A 21,045-nucleotide genomic window follows, 5' to 3' on the forward strand; every position below is an offset into this window, starting at 1 on the left:
AAAGTGCAAGACACCAAGTAATCATTAGAAAAATACCCTACAATGAAAAATAAAAGCTTTTTAGTTCCATATTGACGTCACCTTCCTGACAGTCAAAACCCGCTGTCTTTTCTGTCAGTCAGTCTAGTACAACAAAAACATGACTTAGGGCCTGATTTAGATTTCGTCGGACGGGTTACTTCGTCACAACGGGGACGGTTATCCCGTCCGCTGAAATATAAATCCCATTGGATATTATGGGACTTAAATTTCCGTGCACAGGATATCCGTCACTGCTCTGATGGAATAACGTGTCCACTGAAATTTAAATTAGGCCCTTAGTGTGCCCAAAGGAGGCCCCTTAAAACGAAACCATATTTTAAGGATACGTTCTGTGTTGGTTTTAAAGTTCAAATACTTATGATAAACCCCCGAATGTTTTGTAGACCCTTACCAAGGAGCAATGGGAGCAGGGCCCTTGCTTCTCCAACACCATCCATTGCCTACACACTAGAAGCTCGTGCTCTCGCTCTGCGATGTTATCTTGTGTCTAGATCTGGAACTGGCTGACTAGGGTGGAAGGGAAAAGGTGAGTGGAATGGAGAACTGTTAGGAGGGAAGTAATGGCTGACAGTGATGTGATTTCATTTTCCTCAAAAAGGTATGTGGGTGTTGCACTAAGAGGGATGGGGGTTATCTTGCATTGGTAATGTCATGCGTGAGTGCCCCCAGAATCTCAATCTCATATTTGCAGGGTACTGCACCAACTATGGGATGGCACAGGAACAAAAAGAGAAAGACATGTCCATGGAGTATTGGGAGATGGGCAGTGGCACTGCGTTTGATGCTGTGCTCGACACTGGCAAGGAAGATAAAGCCAAGTGCAAGTTTGGTTGATAGCAGAGAAAATACGTTTTTGCTTCAACACATTTTATTTGCTTTTTTACTGAGATAAGTACATTGCTTGATTAAGAACATGTGGTACAGCAAGAATACACCAACAGAGAGGACCAGGGCGGTACTGTACGGTGCCTTTACTCAGTCTCAATTAAAACCCCTTACTTTCGCTGTTTACCACTTCAGCTGCTGTTTCCAGACACACGTATCTCAGGACTGCAACAATGTACCAGTCAAAGTTCCTGTGCAAAAGCATTGCCTTCAACGCCAATTCAACCCATGTTGCTACATCCCCCTTCCAAGAGTTCAAGCGAAGCAGGCAAGTCTGCTTCCACTCCACTGAAGTTTCTTGTTTAGCTAACAGTGAGGTCAGTGAAAATGTACAAAGCACAGTAGGAAATGTACGGACAACTATGGTAAGCCTAAGTAGACTCAAGGTGTCACTGCAAGTAAACAATTGGGCACAAAAAAGCTGTGTGTCTGTCTCTTTAAGCACTCACTTCCTGAGTTTCAAGGTGACTAGCTCAGATCCCCAACACTTAAGTGGTAATAATCTTGCGATCAGTAATTACAAGACATCATGAAAGTTGACCATTTATTACAGAACCCTCCTGGTACACTTCCAGATTTGAAAATAAAAAGGCTGCCATTTCAATTGTTGTTGACAGAGACACATAACACACTACAGTATCAACTCCTGAGAAGCTCTGTGGCTCACCAACAAAGTTTATCCTGATCACTTGTTCGATCAACAATTGACCTGTCCAACCTTCATTGTGATCTTTAGGGTTTGGGCGTGAATTAGAATAAGTTCACATATAAAAACTGTAGTAGCTAAAAAAAAAAGGTTGATTGCTCATATTGCATAACAGGATAACACCAAAGGCGTGTAAGTGACCCATGTAACATATTATCCGGAAAGAGTTCAGGTGTTTATAATTTTGCCCACTCCCAGTCCTCAGAGGGCAAATTTGTAATTGAAACCATTTTTAAACTCTTTTTTGGCTATTAATTTTCCATGGATTGTTGTGAAGCAATGGCCACGGGTCTGCAAGTCATATTTGTGGCAAAATGCATCATGTGCCACCTAGCTCCATTAAACAAATAGACGAAGGTTTGCCTGTCACTATACACAGCATTATCATCGGTTCCATTGGTAACTCATTAACCAGGCCAGCTATCTGCCTCAGGGAACTGCAATGAAACAGCTAGTAAAATCTACAGTGAAACCCTCTCGCCACAAGAGTCACCCTCATAGTCTAATGCATGATGTATCAGTGTTCCTGTGATTCAGCCCCATATATTTAGAAGGACAAAATGTAATTGGATGACGAAGATTACAATTTGGTGGCACCAGGTTTAGGACTTGATTTACATCTCAGTGGAGAGGAAATTCTCTTACGAAGGAGTCCCCTCCCCACTAAGACTATGGTTCACCCTCCTGATTTAAATGCTTTGATGACAGCGGAGACTACTCTGTCTCTGCAGAGGCCAAACTTCTCCAATAGAGTAAGGGCCTTCAGAGGTTTGGCTATATGGCCGCCCCCTAATTTAGATGGGCGGACATTTAACCCCTTCAACGCTCAGCTCGTCATGAGTTACGGTTCTCGTACGCTCATGACGAGCTGAGCTCATCATGTAACGCAGGCTTTTTAAAAAGTCAGCGCGCAGCGGGAAAAGCCGCTGCCCGCATGGTGTTAACTGTTTTACAATGATCATCACTGCCAGGAAAAAACGGCAGTAAGGGGCAATGAGAAGTGCTCATTGCCCCCTCGACATAGGAGTAACCCACTTTGGGATTTTCTTTTTGAAAATAAAAAAAGTACCTGGTAGGTTTGCCGTAAACCTCCGTCATGTTGACTGAGCTGTAGGGCAACATTACAATGCATTGACAGGAACCGCTGTCACAGTGGTTCCCCGAAGTGCTTGAAATGTCCACTGGGCATTCACTCCAGCGCCCTGTTGGTGAATGGGCCGACTGCCCAAAAATAAATCAGGCCTTTAGAAATTAACCTTGTTTAAATAGCAGACATGCTTCTTGCTTAATAGAATTCAAGGATTTTCTGAAAACTCTTTATACTAAATATTAATTTTCAATCCAAGCAATGTTGTGAACATCGCGTAGACAGATTCTACATAATGCACTCTGTTAACTATGTAATTTGTTCAATCTTTCACCGGCTTTGTGAATTATAATGTTGCTCTAAATTTTGTAAGAGATTGTGTATTGTCTTATGTGTGGTGCTGTATCTCCTTTGCAGGAAAAACTGTTCTTAAAAAGGAATTCTAAATTTAAAAAATTCTTGAAAATGCAAAGGTATTTTCGATGTAAATATCTCACTTTTCTCTAATGTAGGCATTCTTTTTGTAAGAATGTTTTATAATTCAGTATTTTGGGATTTGTTTCGTTTGAACATTTTCTAGTTTTCAACTGTGTAGACACTGCAGTGCAGATCCTCGTGTTGTAAATATGTGTAATGACTGTTCTGGCCTTGAGACACACATGCTGTATTTTAATATTTGATTAATTACGTTTAAGGTTCAATGTCAATATTGTTTTAGAAATCAATAAATACATGGAAAACATGGAACATTTAAGACCTTTGTAAATGAGTCTCTCGTTTTGAAGGTCAGAAGGCTTCTGTTATTACTAATTAATGTTCAGTCCAATGTAGCTTTGAAGCTTTCAAGCGTAGCATGGATATCTATTGGGGTAGCATACATATAGTTCGCTACATGGATGGGCTTCACCTTGACTCACCCGGTCATTACCAATACTGTTGAATCCCTTATCTCGAACAATGTTCTGAAGTGGTTGCAGCAACAATTATTTCGCTCTGCAAAACATTTGCGTTTTCTCAGCTCTGCAGCACACGAGAGTGACGCCTACTGCACAGATGGCAAGCTTTGGACCTGATTCAGATAGGACCTCCACACTCCCGTAGTCATGGGGGAGTCTCAGCAGATTTCTCGTTGCTGAGATTCCGCCCGAGTGCAGAGATTCCCCCACGACTGCGGGGCCTCGGCCACGAAAGCGGAGGCCCTTTGTGGATCAGGTCCTGAATCTTTAATGATAGCCACTCCGTTTCTCTGAAGGAGTTTTGCTCAGATCACATTGAGCCTAGGGTGAAGCTAGGCTAGGCGATAGCCTTGGGTGGGCGCATGACTTCAACTCCAAGAAGCAGAAATTGGATGGGGAGGGAATGGCACATTGTCACTTGGCTCCAAAAATCCTAGCCCTGCTTGGACAAGTGTACTGTAATGATCTTATTTCTCCGCATGCACAACTCACACAACCTTAGTGAGACAAAAAAAGTTTAAGGAATGGCATGACGAGTGGTAGAGTACATGTCTGATTAAGTTGGCAATCAGCAACTCATATCAGTTCAAACTGGGAATCATGGGATAATGCATAAGAAAAAGTTACCTGTCAGTACAGTTCTATAGCATTGGTATGTTTCATAGATTCACATGCTTACATTTCCAGGACATTAGGCTGGGAGCCCTTGCAGTCAATCTTATAGCACAGTTTCAATCCAGCGACTGGCATAAAAAAAAAAGCTGGACAACCCTTCACACATATTAATTAGTACATCCCCTTCACCACTTCGGAAGTCAAGACAATCAGGTGGAGGGGCTCCGGGCTCCAACCCTCCTTGGACTCCCCAACAGCCTGAGTGTCATAGCTTGTTATATTGCATATCAGCCCATCTACCGCATTACACACGAAATGCAGACAATCAGGTGGAGGGGCTCTGGCTCCAACCCTTCTTGGAGTCTATACAGCCTGAGTTTCATAGCTTGTTATAGTGTATACCAGCCCATCTACCTCATTGCACCTGCAGTCCAGACAATCAGGATGAGGGACTCCAACCCTCCTCGGTGGGTCCACACCCAGAGTTTCACAGCTTAAAATAGAGTACTTATAAACACGGAGGAGGGTAGGCACAGGTGAGTCTAAGAAAGATACCAATGCTGTAGAACTGTAGTTACAGGTAACTAGCTTTTTCTTCTGCAACACTGGATCTTTCATAGATTTACATGCTACTCTGTGTAGTTGTAGTTAGGGCCAGGTTTCCATAGGAAACTGTAGCCAGGCATTTCTTGAATAATCTGGGAGCCAATTTGAGGCTGAATGGAAGTTCTCTGAAATGTTGGTATAGTCCATCAACCGCAAAACTGAGGTATTTGCTATCACTGTGATGTATTGGCAAATGTGTTGTGTAGTTCCTAAAAGTACATAGGATCGGCGTGTTTAGACAATTTAGACTGAGGGATTGGTGTCCAGACTGATTCCGGACACTCCCAAAGGATATGTTATCCTTTAGACCAGCTAGCTCAGAGTGCCACCATAAGCCCCCTAACCTTACCAAGGAGAGAATAGTTTCTGGCAACTATCGAACATGATAACCCTTGATCCTTCATGGATCGTGGAAACAGTACAGTACTTTTCGCTCAGTCAACTGTGCTCACTTGGTCTCAAGGAAATACACAGAATAAATGATGGGGACGTTTTCAAGAAGCATTTATTGAACCAGCGCCATTCTAGTATAAAACATGTTTGCTGCGACAATCATTAGACAGAAGCAAATGTATAACATTGCAAGCACCATCAGAGTAAATAAAAGGTAAAATTCTACCATGGTGCTAAAACAGTGAATATATGCAGGCATACATACATGCCAATAATCAAGCGTACTCCTACGATGCAAACCCTACCTATGTGTACCTAGCATGTATGTGGGTGTAAAGCCGAGAATCCCCTAGGAAAGAGCCAACCCCATTAGCTGATGGGAGAGAACGAAGGACCCTGCCTTGGCCTCAAGTTGGAAACCTCGCAAGGGATGTCAGACCACTGTGTGTTGTAGCTTCTCTAGGCCGAGATCTCAGTGTGGAAGCTTCTCCTCTGTCTATCTAGTGTTGGTATGGTTCTTTTTTATCATAAAGATAGCCTCGAGGTTCCTACCACAATGGATATGTTGTGAGTATGATTATGTAAATGAGCCCAAATAAATACCTGCAATTATGCAAATCAGTTCTTTTACCCTAGGATGAAGATGGCCATGACTTTTATACAGAGTATGTTAATCCTGTTACGCACGTCATGTGCAGGAACTTTTCGAAGAATTCTCAAGCATAACAAATGAAGCTAGTTTCAAGGATACCGATCAACAATTACTCAGCACATAACTGGGTAAAAAAAAGGTCAGTGCTAGAACCGGTCTGCAGAACAAGGTAGGACAAATGTAGGAGAAAGGTTGTGTTGCAACTTGGGCCTAGATTGGGGTACATAACAGGTGAAAACATGCATCTTTCAGATCTATTGATGCCATGTAGTTGTGACTGTTTATGGATTGGCAACACATCCAGTATTGTTAACATTCTGAATGTCTGTTTCTTTAATATTTGTTAAGAGCTCTTATATATAAAATGAGCCTACATTCACCATTCTTCTTGTGGATAATACAATATTCTTGAGCTGAAACCCATGATCCTTTCATTATGCTGTACTGGCTCTAGTGCAGCTTTCATGATAATTTTCTTTAGCTTCTGCTTGAAGGCTTCCAGGTGTTGATTTTCTTTTCTTTCTGGGGTGATTTTGGGAGCATATCCATGCTGATCTCCATCTAGGACCCAGCGACCCATGGTTATTCTTTGCCAATCTGGTAAAAAGTTCACCTTTCCTTCCACCGACATGGATGGTGAAGAAGCCAGGGAGCTTGGAAGTCAAGTGTGTAGGCTTCATTCTCTCTTGGCCATTGTTAGTGGAAGGGCGGCTTAGCTTTCACTGTTGACTTCTTCCCTGTTGTTTTTTTTTTGTAAGCTGTAGTTCCCTGTACCTGAGAGTAGTATCCTTCAAAAGGATCTTGATTTCCGTGATTGAAAACAGCTTTAGCCGTACTATTGCCTCTGGTAGTATGAACATGGCTGCCTTCTCTGCAGGATTCCTAATTATTTAGCCATATCAGTGTTGGTTTTGTCACTAAAGCTTTGCTAAGATGTTTCAGATGTTGCCCGTCAAAGGAAATATCCATAATTCTTGACTGTAAATCTGGTGGGAAAGAGGCACACCATCTTAAAATGGCTCCAGTTGCCATCCCTCTCAAAGCAGTATGGTAAGCCTCTAACAACAGATTTTACTTGCCACCTGAAGCCTTCTGGTACATTTTCAACATAACTTCATGACGTTACAGAATGGTCCCTCAGCAGACACTCTTGAAGATGAGGCTGCAAAAACACTGATTATTTTGCCAATCGTCACCTATCTCTTTCTATCTTTATTAGTTGGCTCTACACTTGGCGTTGCCGGGTTGCGCAGTCTTCTTTGCACTGCTGCTGAGATGACAAAGTCATTTTTGACTCTATTGATACAACATGGAGGAGTCGTGCATTGTATTTCTTTTCCATACTGGTGAAAAGAGTTAAAACTGTGACAGGATTTCTCATACAAGAAAGGCCCGCCTCCCACAAATAGTAAAAAAGAGGAATGGTTCAGATGGAGCTTTTATTCTTGTCCATGAAATTAAATATCAAACAACAAGAAAAGAGAGGTCTGGTCAGTCTTAAGGCTGCCAGAAATATGGAGCAAGGAGATAAGTGGGTTTTGTTTGTACACAGTCACTCCGATTGAGTAGGAAAGCCCTCACACACCGACCTGGTCAGTGTCATGCTTCATCATCGGGCCCCATCGAAGAGACCGAGTGCCTCTTCGGTGTGCTACGACGCCAGAAAGACTGCGGAGCTGGTCGTGTGGGGAGGACGTAATGTGAAAATTAGAAAATTAAAAAATTAAAAGTGCCTAACAGGGTATCAGAACATTTTTTTTTAATGAGTGATCCCTAAGACACGTGTGGGTGGTTTTATGTGTCTGAATTTACGTGCCAAGGTTATTACGAGTTGGGATAAATTCAGCTAAATACCACGCGTTTTAAAATTAATCAGTCAACATGTTTCTGCCGTACTTGTGGTATGTATTCACCAAGGCATTCTTCAGGACTATACCCCGGCGGTATGGACACTCTAATAGTCCACCCTGACCTGGGGGCGTGAAAGTGAAAAAGAAAAAGTGAAAAAAGTGCTTAAAAATTAGAAGAGCAATTGCTCATTCTAAAAAAGCCCCAAATTCTGGGGTGTGTCAGCACCTGTAAGAAACAATACACGGACAAACAGATAAAGACATACATACAATTAGTATATGCCAGAATACACTTATCATGGTGCTCCTAAGATGGTGACAAGCTTTTGTGTGCACACAATAGGTGATATTTTATGCACCATCCAAGTAGCCCTTAGGGATATTGTACACGCTAGGAGGTGGAGTGCTAAAGGTGGGTTTTATTTAAAAACTACTGTTGTAGCAGGGGAAGTAAAAACACGATGTGAATTCTCCATGAGCAGGGATCAATTTGACCAAGTTGTCGGTGACCCCCCTAAGCTGGTAGGTATGGAGAAAATCTCACTTTAAAATAGGGCGCTACTAGCACCATGGGTCTCGGGAGGAGGATTGGAGCGCGCCTGGCACATCCTAGGAAATGAGAGAGTTAAATGTCAATATGACCCAAGCATACAGGTACTTAGCTTATGGTGATCGCAAAAAGTCGTTCCGCCGGAGATGCACACTCACGCCCTCAGCGTTCACAATCCGCTTCTAAACCTGCAAGAATCCTCTTTACCGGACCCCGACGATGGAGAGCGGGGCCGGTAAATGCGTTTAAAAGCGCTTTGTTCCTTGTTTGCGCGCCCGTTTCCTGGTTGGGCGTGTCTCGCTCAAAGCGAGGCTTGGAGCGCACACGCCCCTCTGGGCGCGGTGCGCTTCAGATCAGAGTGAGGCTTGGAGTGGCGAGCCTATCCCTGAACACTACATGAAAGGGAATTAGACACGCTGACGGTTGTTATGGCTACCGAAGGCGATCGTTTCTATTCAATAATAGTTTGTGTTTGGATGGATGAATTCCATATATACATGAGTATTAATACTGCTATGATTGAAGGGACAGTTGAGTGGTATTAAAGGAGAAATGCACTGTAGTTGAAATTTCAAAATATTTTTGTTTTTTTGACGGACATAGTTCCACTTTGATGTCTTTATGCTCAGTGTGCACAGATTATGAAAAATGCGGCAATTATTTAGTTTTTGATGGTATATTAGTTCAGATCACCCTATATATCTCGTTAGGAGACACAAGAGGCTAGTAGTCAGGGAGTTCACGAAAGGACTGTATTCCAGGGGATATCGTCGTTGAGGCCGTTGGTATTTGTCCCCAGACGGTATACCCAACGCTGTTCTTTTTCAAACAGTCTGTTTTGTACATTTCTTGTACCTTCGATAGCTTCAATCACAGTCCACCTCATATCGTTGGTGGTGTGATTTTTGTCTAGGAAGTGGCGACTCAGTTTTGTTGTTACTTTTTTGCACCTTATGTTGCTGCGGTGCTCGCAGATCCGTTGTTTCACTTTTCTGGTGGTCATGCCTACGTATCGGAGCTGGCAAGGACAGGTGATCAGGTAGATCACATTGATCGAGTTACAATTGGTATGTCCACGTTGGGTCCACACTTTCCCTTCTTCTAGAGCCAGTGTTTTGGTAGCTTGTGTTAGGTGGTACACACTGCAGTCCGAACAGGGGTAGTGTCCGGTAATTTTAGGGAGACCCCATGTTGTTGTCACTGATGGTGTCATAGTTTGTGGTTTTTCTTTTGGGCGTGTGTGTACCAAGGCATCTCTTAAACTGCGTCCCTTTTTGAAAGAAAACAGGGTTTTTTCCCAGTCCTTTTTAAAGGTTTTTACAATATTCCAATGTTTGTTTACGCTCTTTTTCATGATGTTTGAGAGACTGCTGTATGTGGTGACACATGTGAGTGGGATCTGGTCTGGTTTGTTATTCCTTTCTTCCAGAAGTGCCTCCCTTGGCTGGTTTTTAGCTCTTTTAAATCCTTTATTAAGGGTGGATGTAGGATAGCCTCTACTTTTTAGTTTTTCCGTCAGGTTGGCTTATTGGTCTTTGAAATCTGTGGTCATGCTGCAGTTCCTTCGTAGCCTAAGGTATTGGCCATAAGGGAGGTTTTCCTTTAGCGGACGCGGATGGAAACTGTCAAATTCCAAGAGGTTGTTCTTTGCTGTTGGTTTGTTGTGGGTTTTTGTGGCGAGTGTCGTTCCACTGATTGAGATGACCACATCCAAGAACACAATTTCTCTTCTGCTTTTGGTGTTAGTGAATCTTAAGTTGTGGTCTAGAGTGTTGATCCATGTGAGGAAATTTTCCAGATCATTATCACTGCCGTTCCAGATAAGCAGAATGTCGTCAATGTAGCGTTTCCACAGTAACATTGACGAAAAAAAGGTTGCAGTGGGTGGTAGGATATGTTTAGCTTCAAAGTCTGCCACATACAACCCCGCCACGCTCGGCGCGAAAGTACTGCCCATGGATGTCCCAGAGCATTGTAGGTACAGTTGGTCTTTGAATGAGAAAAAATTCTCTTTCAGTGCTATAGTGGCACACTCAATAATGAATTTTTTGGGGGTCTGGAATTCCCAGTTGGTTGAATCCAGTACCTTAGTGAGGACCTTGATTGTGTCGTAGTAGCGCCCTATTTTAAAGTGAGATTTTCTCCATACCTACCAGCTTAGGGGGGTCACCGACAACTTGGTCAAATTGATCCCTGCTCATGGAGAATTCACATCGTGTTTTTACTTCCCCTGCTACAACAGTAGTTTTTAAATAAAACCCACCTTTAGCACTCCACCTCCTAGCGTGTACAATATCCCTAAGGGCTACTTGGATGGTGCATAAAATATCACCTATTGTGTGCACACAAAAGCTTGTCACCATCTTAGGAGCACCATGATAAGTGTATTCTGGCATATACTAATTGTATGTATGTCTTTATCTGTTTGTCCGTGTATTGTTTCTTACAGGTGCTGACACACCCCTGAATTTGGGGCTTTTTTAGAATGAGCAATTGCTCTTCTAATTTTTAAGCACTTTTTTCACTTTTTCTTTTTCACTTTCACGCCCCCAGGTCAGGGTGGACTATTAGAGTGTCCATACCGCCTGGGTATAGTCCTGAAGAATGCCTTGGTGAATACATACCACAAGTACGGCAGAAACATGTTGACTGATTAATTTTAAAACGCGTGGTATTTAGCTGAATTTATCCCAACTCGTAATAACCTTGGCACGTAAATTCAGACACATAAAACCACCCACACGTGTCTTAGGGATCACTCATTAAAAAAAAATGTTCTGATACCCTGTTAGGCACTTTTAATTTTTTAATTTTCTAATTTTCACATTACGTCCTCCCCACACGACCAGCTCCGCAGTCTTTCTGGCGTCGTAGCACACCGAAGAGGCACTCGGTCTCTTCGGTGGGGCCCGATGATGAAGCATGACACTGACCAGGTCGGTGTGTGAGGGCTTTCCTACTCAATCGGAGTGACTGTGTACAAACAAAACCCACTTATCTCCTTGCTCCATATTTCTGGCAGCCTTAAGACTGACCAGACCTCTCTTTTCTTGTTGTTTGATACTTAACTGGGGACTAAGAGAGTGTCCTTGATTTCCCTACCTCTCTCTTTGTTGACATACATGAAATTAAATAGACACAACTTTTTTCCACAATGGTCTTAGGTAAATTGGTTTTCTTTATATTTCTATATATATATATATACACACACATACACACACATATATATATATATATATATATATATATATATATATATATATATATATATATATATATATATATATAGCTTGTTGCCCTTGTAACGCAGTGGGGACCCTTCCAGAATTGTTCACGGGTTCACTGGCACTTACCCCAAACCGCCACGCTTCACGAAGTAGCTGAGGCTTTGCTGTCAGATGGCAGACCAACACATTTGGGCGGATGCGGTTACTTTAACAGGCACCTCGGAGTCCACGATCATCGAGACTGTGTGGTTGGGAGTGAGGGCACAGGAGCTGTTTATTGCCCTGCACAGCGCTTTGAATTCCAGCCTGAACCGAATCCAGCCAGCCGCCTACTTCAGGCAATCAAGCTGCTTTTTCACATGCAAGTCCTTAGCATGTTCACTATTGTCAAACAATACATGTGTACGGGTTTAATCAATCACATACTTAATGAATCATGTTTTGTGTTCTAGATTCGGATGTAACCCTCAAGAAGATTTTGGATTATGAGAATGTTGATATTATACATGTTTTGTTTATGAATACCCCCTGATGAAGGGTTCTGGATCAACCCAAAATGCATTGGGTTTTTTACTTTCACAATTGGTTTTGTTGTTTTGATTTGCTTTTCAATTTTTTCACATCATTGTTTCAATATAAGGATATTGTTCGAGGGAGTGATTTGTCATACATAGTGTATCCAACACTCAAAAGAATCTCTTGCTTTTTCATAATTCATTTGACATAAGTAAATGCAATGAAGCTATAAGAATTCCGTGAATATTATGCATTACTTGTCAATGAGCTGGCAAAGCTCATCAAGGGCTGAGAGAACCACTAGTTCTGTGCTGTGGCCGGGATGAAAGTCAGCTTGTTCGCCATCTTGTAGGTCATTCAATTCTGCAAAGTCCTGAATCTGACGCAGGACCACTGTGCCAGGTGTTTTGCCCATATAAGAGCCAACACTTGCATCAAAAAGAAATTACAGACAGTGAGTTACAAATTCCTCTTCTTCAAAGTCAAACCCTACTTCCGCAAAGCAGATTTTAGTTCCACCAGGCAAACCATGGTCCTCTCCCAGCTGGATGAAATCAATGCTGTGCTCACAAGGATCAAGATTCAGCACTAGAACCAATGGAAAGCATTCTTCACTCTGCTGCGTGCCTCATTGTGGAACTCAAGAAATGCCACCACTTACCTCCCACCTCCAATGACCTAGTGTGGTCGAGACTTAAGGCCACTTCATTCTCAAGACCTGCTGTAGCACATGCAATGAGAGAGGGTTTTCTGGAATGTTTTGCCTGGCGCTCAAGCACACTCTGTAAACTATGACCTTATATGGGGTATATTTGCATACTCTAGTTAGCAGGTGCACACAATTATTGTCAATGTTGACAAGTTATTTGATGGAGGTTGGGTATTTTAATATACAATATTGTTCTATGCCACTGATGAGCAGCTATGCGCTGGTGAAGCAGTTTCCACAAAACAAATGTTGTTAGTGACTGATGGACTATTGTACATATAAATAAGTGAATAATTAACTCCTTGGCTTTTAAGTATCCCTTCCCATCCCTTCACTTATGAGCTCCGAGTTCCTGCACTCAGAGGACTCCCTTTACAGATCTCTGTTGTGCTCAGCTGGTCACACACACCCACACATACAAACCTGAACACTCAGACACACAAACACATATATACACACGCGCACAACAATCACTTAATACATTTGGAAAGAACCTGGTATATGCATTAGCACAGCTTTCAAAACCACACAGTACCTTTCCTTGTTGTAGCCTTGTTAGTTTACCGCCCTAAACAATGAATCCTTCCCCAGGTTGCTTCGAAGGCTCCATGTCACCAGACACCACTTTTCCCATCTCGATCTTTGCTTTTACAAATGATTGTTTTCATGCCCAGTCCTCAATCGGTTCAACTAAATTGATGCAATACTGCAATTACGAGACTGCACCAGTGCGTTAAATGAAAATCCAGGGTTAAATGGAATTCCAGTGACAAGGGATCATCCCTTCCTTCTTAAGCACTTAAAAAGTAATGTTTTAATGATTTGTTGAAGAAAGGGATCACGGCCCTATATGTTAGTGTGGCATTTCTGCATCATTTCTCAGTTATATTAATTGTTAACACTCCCAGGAAATAACCCTAAATTTAGTCAGAATCCAAAATGTTCTGTTTTCTCATGTTTTGTTAATGAAAGAGGTACCACATTTACAAACACGCAGGAGGTTATTGTGTGCCAACATGCCAGCTACAATTTGAACTACTGCCATTAGAAAAATACCGAAACCCTTAATCCGGCTCTAACCCGTGTTTACGTGTGCTTGGAAGATAAAAGCCCAGTATTTAGTCTGAGCCAGACCCTGCTGTCCCCTAGATTAGGTCTTTGTTCTGTGCTTCGGGGCGGCTGCCTCTGTGAGAAGAACACCAGTTTCATAGTTGTGGAAATGATCTGTGCTCAGACCGGCTGCCACAGCTCTGTGTCCAACTCCGCAGGAGTCGGTTGGGTCCCGCCGGCAGATGCTTGGTGGATCTGTGGGGAAACATACCCAGGGCGACGATTTTATCAATTAAATCGAGTGCTTATGCGTCATATCCAATGAGGTTCTTCTAACCCCATTATCTTCACCGGCTCTACGGCGTCCTCTAGTGCAACAATTTAAGTGCACACATTACAAGGGTGTAGCCAGGATTTCTTTTTAAAATATTTTTAAATTTATTTTGAATTACCTTTATTGAATAGTTTCTTTTAATGTTCTCTCTGTTACAGCTGCCTACTGCTTGTAATACATTAAATCTTGATTTTCTCTGCACAGACTAATGGGCTTGTTATTATGAACCACTATTGTATACATCAGAACTAGGCAAGAGAAGTGCATAAAAGCAATACTCACAGAGGTGAAAATACAGTTAAAAATTCAAAATCTAATTATTTACTGTTGGGTGGTTGAATTTCTTGAGCTCAGATGATAAAAACCTGGTTCAGAATTGATACACTGCCTAGGGGCCTCAAATGTCCAGGCATTGGCCAACATTTCTTGGGAAAAAGTATAGTGAAAAAAAACATGTTCAACTATGAGCACAGGCCTGATCTCTGTTTGCTTTGGGTTCTGTTTTATAGCTCCATTGCTGGGATTGGTTGGCTGCTGATATGACCCTTGGCTCTGTGTTGGATGAGCAGTCCTGGAAGCTAGTGAGGTAGCACAGCAGGTTAGGTGCTCGCAGCAGAGGTCTGTGTTTAACCCGTAGGTCCCAGTCTCAAATCTTGGCAGTTCCAACTAATCTTGATTTTGTTTCAAAGTCGATATATTTAGAATCACGCGAGGCATCTGCATCTTACCTGCCTCACTCTTGAGTCAGATCCTGGGCTGACATCAGACTGTGCATACAACTCATTTCTCATTAAAGCACGGGCATAGAGTGAAAAGGGTGCAACGTTTATGCTACTGTTGTGCACCATTCAAAAATAGTGAAGTCGCTATTATTTTGATTTTTACAGTAAGCATTTACTTTTAAAACAGGTGGCCCTGCTGAAGGCTTTTAGGTGAGATGAAATGTGTAGGGTTGATAGGCAGAGCCTCTTCTGCAAAGGTTAAGATAATCAACATTCACAACTTCTGTGGTTTTTTTCTTCATGAAATATCAGTAGACCCTACAGATTCTAAGGCTTCCCAACGCGATGCCGAAGTCATGTAAGCACAGTCAGGAAAACCTCCTGCGACTGCCATTTCTTTGAACTGACCTCAATCAGTGAAATGCATATCAGATTCCAAAATGTAGCTTCCAGAATTTGAGAATTCTTTAATTGTGAAGTGAAATTATCGATTCAAGGAGAGACAGGAGTACATCATTTCTAATCCCCACTCAAGTTGGACCCACATGCCCTTAAGCACACCCTTACTAAATGAGTTGCTTTGATGTTGTGCAAACACTTGAAGGACTTTACCCCTCTCCTCTCCACAATTGTGAACAGTTTGGAGGTAATTTAGAGTTTAGCAGATGCAGGATATCTCCAGAAATTGGCAGATGCTGGGTCCGCCCTATGTAGAGTGTGTGTCACGTCCCCTATATTTAGCATGTATGGCCATGTGTACACTCTAAATAGCACAGACAGGAATACCACCAATGTTTGGTGGCTGTTCCACACACGCAAAGTCTAAATAACCCCTAGTCTTGAAATATGTTACACTTTTGAGATACAAACAGAGCCCTTACATTTGTGTGACACCGTTACATGTAAAGCCATGTGGCTCAAATATGTCGATACAGTATTGTTACGGTTAGCAGCTAGAACCATTGGCTTACCCATGTTTTTGGGGTTATTAAGGCTAAGGCTGCAACAGAGAGTACACTGAGCAGTAAGAACTCCTTCCCCTAAAATCCCAGCAGCAAACAGGGTGCTGTTCAGGGTCTACGGATGGTAGACGTGCCACACATGTCATATCCTCAGAGGGAGTCATAGGATGTGTGATGTCACTTCCTCTACCCCTGATATTTTGTTGAGTCGACGTCTATGACTTTGCTATCGTATGAAGACACTTTTCTTAGCTTCTAACAATGATGCAAGAAAGTCGGCATTCGTCCATTCCTGAAAATGTGCATAATGGTAGCTTCAGCGTTTGCTTTGCTTCTAGGGTGAAATCCATTGCTGACGGGCCGCAGGAGAGTGCGGTTTGGGGGAGAGGAGCATGCTGGCGTAAGTGTCTTCCTAGCGGCACTAGAGGACAAGAAAAGCAGGCCTCCTTCTTATAACCTTTGTTTATTCAAAAACGCTACTGCTAATCTCATATCCGATTCTGACGAGCATACGCATCAGTTGCAACTGTACATCTTATAACAGGCGTGTGGGAATTCTACAGCTGTGAGTAGAGGACACCTAGCGGGGTCTCTCCCTAGAAGTGTCAGGGGAATGGTTGAAAATAATGTTGTGAACAACCACATTCTTAACGTGCTGGGCTTTTACACAACGTTTTCAATTCCTTTTCCACAACGATTTGCACTTATATAGCTAAGTGAAACACATGTTAACATCGCAGCATATTTTGGAATGTTCCTCACTATGCCCTCTCCCCCAGCTTCCCAGGAGCATTATGGGAAGGAAATATATGACACAGAACATAATTTTTCATTTAGAGGAATGAAATTAATTAATTTTATTTCTCTTACTCAACGCACAATAATCGGGAAATCAGAGAAATTTAAAAAATATATATATATATATATATATATATATATATATATATATATACATTTCTCCTAATTAATGAAAGTAAAATGGGATATTTTGATGCGTAACCTCACACTTCTAACACCAGGTACAGCCATGTTGTTCAGTTGTAATGTACAAAGTATTGGGAATTGGGTGAAAGGACATGAAACATTCCCCACTTTTGCATCGGGTGTGAGGGAAAAGAGCCTTACACAGTGAAATAGTTTTTCTATGTGGAGACCAAAAATAAATATTTGTGACATTTCACAAATACCCTAATCTTACAGCTGAAACTTCCACAATGATGTGCTGACAGTCTGCCCTCGTTGAGTTAGGTAATCCAGGCTCAGAGCAGGTTTGTTCGTAAACTGTGGTGACAAGGCTTTATTGGGTATTCTTTATTCTCTGATTAATTAAAATCATTACAGTACACATACTTACAAATGTTAAAAACCAATATGGGGGAGGCGCAATCCAGTTCAGAACATAAAGTGCTGTGGCGTGCAATATATGCATGTCAGGGTTCTTGCTCCTCGCTCATTCAAGGCAAACCGGGATATTTTGGGTTGAACTCATTTAGTCACTATTGCAGGCATGCTTAAAACAAACAGTAAAGGCCAACAAGCCAAGTCAGGCCTGAAAGTGCTAGTGCTTGAGTGGTGGATGACAACTAGGCCCCCTATCTCCAAGCCGGACCCAAGGGGCCTGACCCCACTTGGCTAATGATGTCAGTGTTCCTCCAGCTGTCTGGATACGTAAGAGAAGAACCTCACTACCGTACAGGACAATTGGACTGAAGGCCCATTTAGAAGAACAGTCACTGCCGGGCGACATGATCTAACTTGTAGGGCGCCTAAAGCTGGCCGCAGCATTATTCGACTTTAGACTAGGAGGGCCGGGCACACAGTAAGCTTTCCTGTTCGTAGCCACATCACCCACAGTCATTGTTAGTCCGGGCTACTTCCTAGTGGGGGCCGAGTCCTTTGATGGATGAACACTGAGACGATTGTGCATCAGGTCATATTTGATAGCCGCAGAAAAATGGGCAGTTAAGTATGGCTGTGGGCCCTTGGTGGCGTATGTTGCGAGAACTGCCAAGGAGCGACATTTGTGCGCAAATTCGGTCTTTGGAAGAATGTGCGATGGGAGCTTGGCAACTCTGTTGGTGAACTGCTTGGAGGCAGCATATTCCATGGGTGTGTCCCAAAAATCCTTGAGTTTTTAAAGCTTTGATCGATTGTTGTAGGGCAGAGAACCAGGAAGCCTCACTATGGGGAAGTCTTCCCATTTCCTGCCAACACATTCGGGACATTGTGCCGGGTTGAGCAGATCTCAGCCTCCAGCTTAATCGAGCCACCGGCAGAAGGTATCACAAAGCAATGTTTGCCTGGAGCTGCAAATGTGTCCTGTTTGCTCAAAATGAAGGATGTGCCATCAAACAAAAATGTCTTTTTGCCTGTGGTATACATAATTCCTGCACATTCCTACACAGAGGTAGCATCAAGCAGAGAAAAAAATTCTGACATATGTCTGGAGTGCACTTCAGGCCTTTGCGACTTAGGTTTGGGGCTGTAAATCTCACAAGTGCAGTCAGAAACGACCCAGCAAATATAGGGAATAGTTTTGATGTTTGTTCACGGAGTCACATGGTCCACTTTAATCCACTCCAGGCTTCAACCTAGACACACCCAGCCAGCACGTCACACAACAGCCACTCTTAACTCCGTCTTATCTCGTATTGACTCACCTCTTTACCTTTGCCAAACACTCACACAGCATACTAATCTGCTAAATTCCTCCCACCACATAATACACCAACTCTCCACAGAACCACCCCACACACCTCTTCCATTCAAAACTGCACCTCCCCTAAAAATCCCATCACTTTGACCATACCACACCCAGAAGAAGCCTCCATTCCACTCCAAGCCTGAGCGCCTACCTCACAATACATACTGGTATTATACACCACTTTACAGAACACACATCAAACACCACACAACCATCTTAACAAACCATCCAGCCACATCACCCAACCAGAATCCCATTCTCTGCAGCTGTACATTTGCCGAATGCTGCTGTGAGGATTTAGGAGAATCATTCATAACATAATGTAGAGGGGTGTATTGTGCACAGGGATCCAAAAACCGTAAGATAATTATCTAATAATATGCATAGACTAACGCGTCGCATATGGCAAACTATCAGAAACAGCTGAGGAAAAGCCTTCTGGATAGATCTGTAGCAGTATGCAGGAATCAAAACCAACACACAATCATTTAAAAAAAAGCATGATGAAGTAAAGAATTATGTCATAGGATCTCAGTCCACCACTTAGGTCTCCCTCGAGAAGCTACGTCCGGTAACCACATCTAAGATTACTCGCAGTCCTGCTGGCTGCTAAAGTGAAGCCAATCAAAAGAATGGTAAAGAACATGTGCTACAGGGGAGGGACAAACACAGGAAGCGGAAGGAAGGCCATCAACCAATGGGGAACAATAGGCAGACCCAAAGCCCACTGTAACAATTGGTACTGCCCACAGTTGAAAGCTGCATGTAAGTGAGAATTTCTGCCTCAACTGAATGCATACAAGTTCACCATAGTAATCCTGCAATGTCTGTGCATCTGTGGAGGTTCTCACTGCATGTATAAGGCGCATTGCTACAGCAAGCACTCCTTTCAGCCATGCTGTGGCTACCCTGCTGATAAATCATACACTAGAATGACCATGTGTACATGTTTCATTTATATACATTTCAGTATTGTAGGGGAAATTCTGTTTGGAAAGCTCCTTTGGCGTCTCATGCAAACTCAATGTTCAAACAGTAATATGTAAAGAGAATCAGATACTTTTATCCACCACTACAGTGTGAGTAATAGCAAGTCCTCTATGCACTGTCTTCCTACCATTTGATTTGCTGCTTTTGAGGGCCCTGTGCCTTATCACTACGTTCTTTCAGATAATCCTTGTGCTTTCTGAAAATGGAATATGAAATAAAATACCAGACTGGCTGACCAAGCAATTAGAACAAGCCACAAGTATTAGGTTACTCATTTTTAGGAAGTCACTGCATTGATTTGATTGCCAGTGAATATCTATGAAATTCGTGACGCATGAGAAACCAGTAGATTTCAGCGACTATTATGGTGGGAGTAAGGCATTCGTTTCTTCTTCTGAGATGAGAATAGATTTTCACGTGCAGACTCTCCTCCAAGAGGTGTAAAGAAGACCACTGGCGGTGTGCCGGGTCTGCGCCACCCTACTTCAGCCATACAAAGAGCTACCGCCGTGCTAGTTAATGCCTGCATTAGTACAACAGTAACAACCACAAACAGACGAAGAGTCATGCATGTCTCTTACCTCTGGGGATCTCACTGAGCGTTGAAGCACTGCATATGCAATTATTGAGCTGGAACCTATAATACTGGAAAAAATATATGTCAACAACAAATCTGTGCATGTGGATGGATCATCATCACTGTCACATATAAATACCAGCTTACTGTGCTTTTGGAAAAATGTAATGACATCCACTCAGAATGAACCCCAGTGTATAACTCTGCCTTCCTCCCCACCCCTTTCCTTTCTTCATAGTAACTTCTTTGTTCCAGTTCTACCTGGAGCACTATTTTGCCCGCGAGGCCAGGTCCACCTACACAAATACTGTAAAAAATGAAAAAAATGTTATGCAAGCCATCTAGGACTGTACGGGCTTAGGAATCTGGAACACAGCAGTTCTGCTTTCCTAGAGAGCATTTTATTGTTAAATGTGATGGCTTTCAGTCGAACCATACTGAAGCCCATTGTGGGAAGAGATCTGAGGGATGCACCTTCATAGACTGATCATAAACTTCAACAATCACACCCTCATACCCATTCTGTGATGCCATATCATCAAATCGGCGTACTTGCATGATCTTATTGCTTTTTTTGTGCAATGAAAAGCACCCACATCCATGGAATCAAAGGCCAGAGGTGGGAAACACCAGCTTCTATAAATATATATAATTTATTTTATTTGTTTATACTACATCCCATATTTGGACTCCCTAAAGTTATGCTACAACTCTTTGGGCCTTTGCTATCACTGCCATCCATAGTGGCATAAACAGTGAGAGAGTGTTCGACCACTCAGTTGGAATCTGCAGTTTCCCAGGTCACGCAAAGAGGTAGCTGCTGAGCAAGTCATAATTGTTTCACAGGCTGAAGGCAGTGAACTGTGCTGACCAGTGACTCATCAAAGTAGATGAATCAAATTCATTCTCTGG

At 42.6% G+C, this 21,045-nt stretch overlaps 1 protein-coding gene across 1 annotated transcript in view; it reads right to left on the reverse strand.

The window, feature by feature from the left end:
- The window catches only part of TMEM116 (transmembrane protein 116), a 140,715-nt gene that overhangs the window by 67,692 nt on the left and 51,978 nt on the right, over positions 1-21,045 (reverse strand). The window contains exon 4 of the mRNA XM_086943075.1: positions 20,138-20,201. Within this exon, the coding sequence (XP_086799201.1) occupies positions 20,138-20,201 (64 nt within the window). The remainder of the gene's footprint in view (positions 1-20,137; positions 20,202-21,045) is intronic.

This window comes from Lissotriton vulgaris, chromosome 11, assembly GCF_964263255.1.
Source record: "Lissotriton vulgaris chromosome 11, aLisVul1.2, whole genome shotgun sequence".
Taxonomy (NCBI): domain Eukaryota; kingdom Metazoa; phylum Chordata; class Amphibia; order Caudata; family Salamandridae; genus Lissotriton; species Lissotriton vulgaris.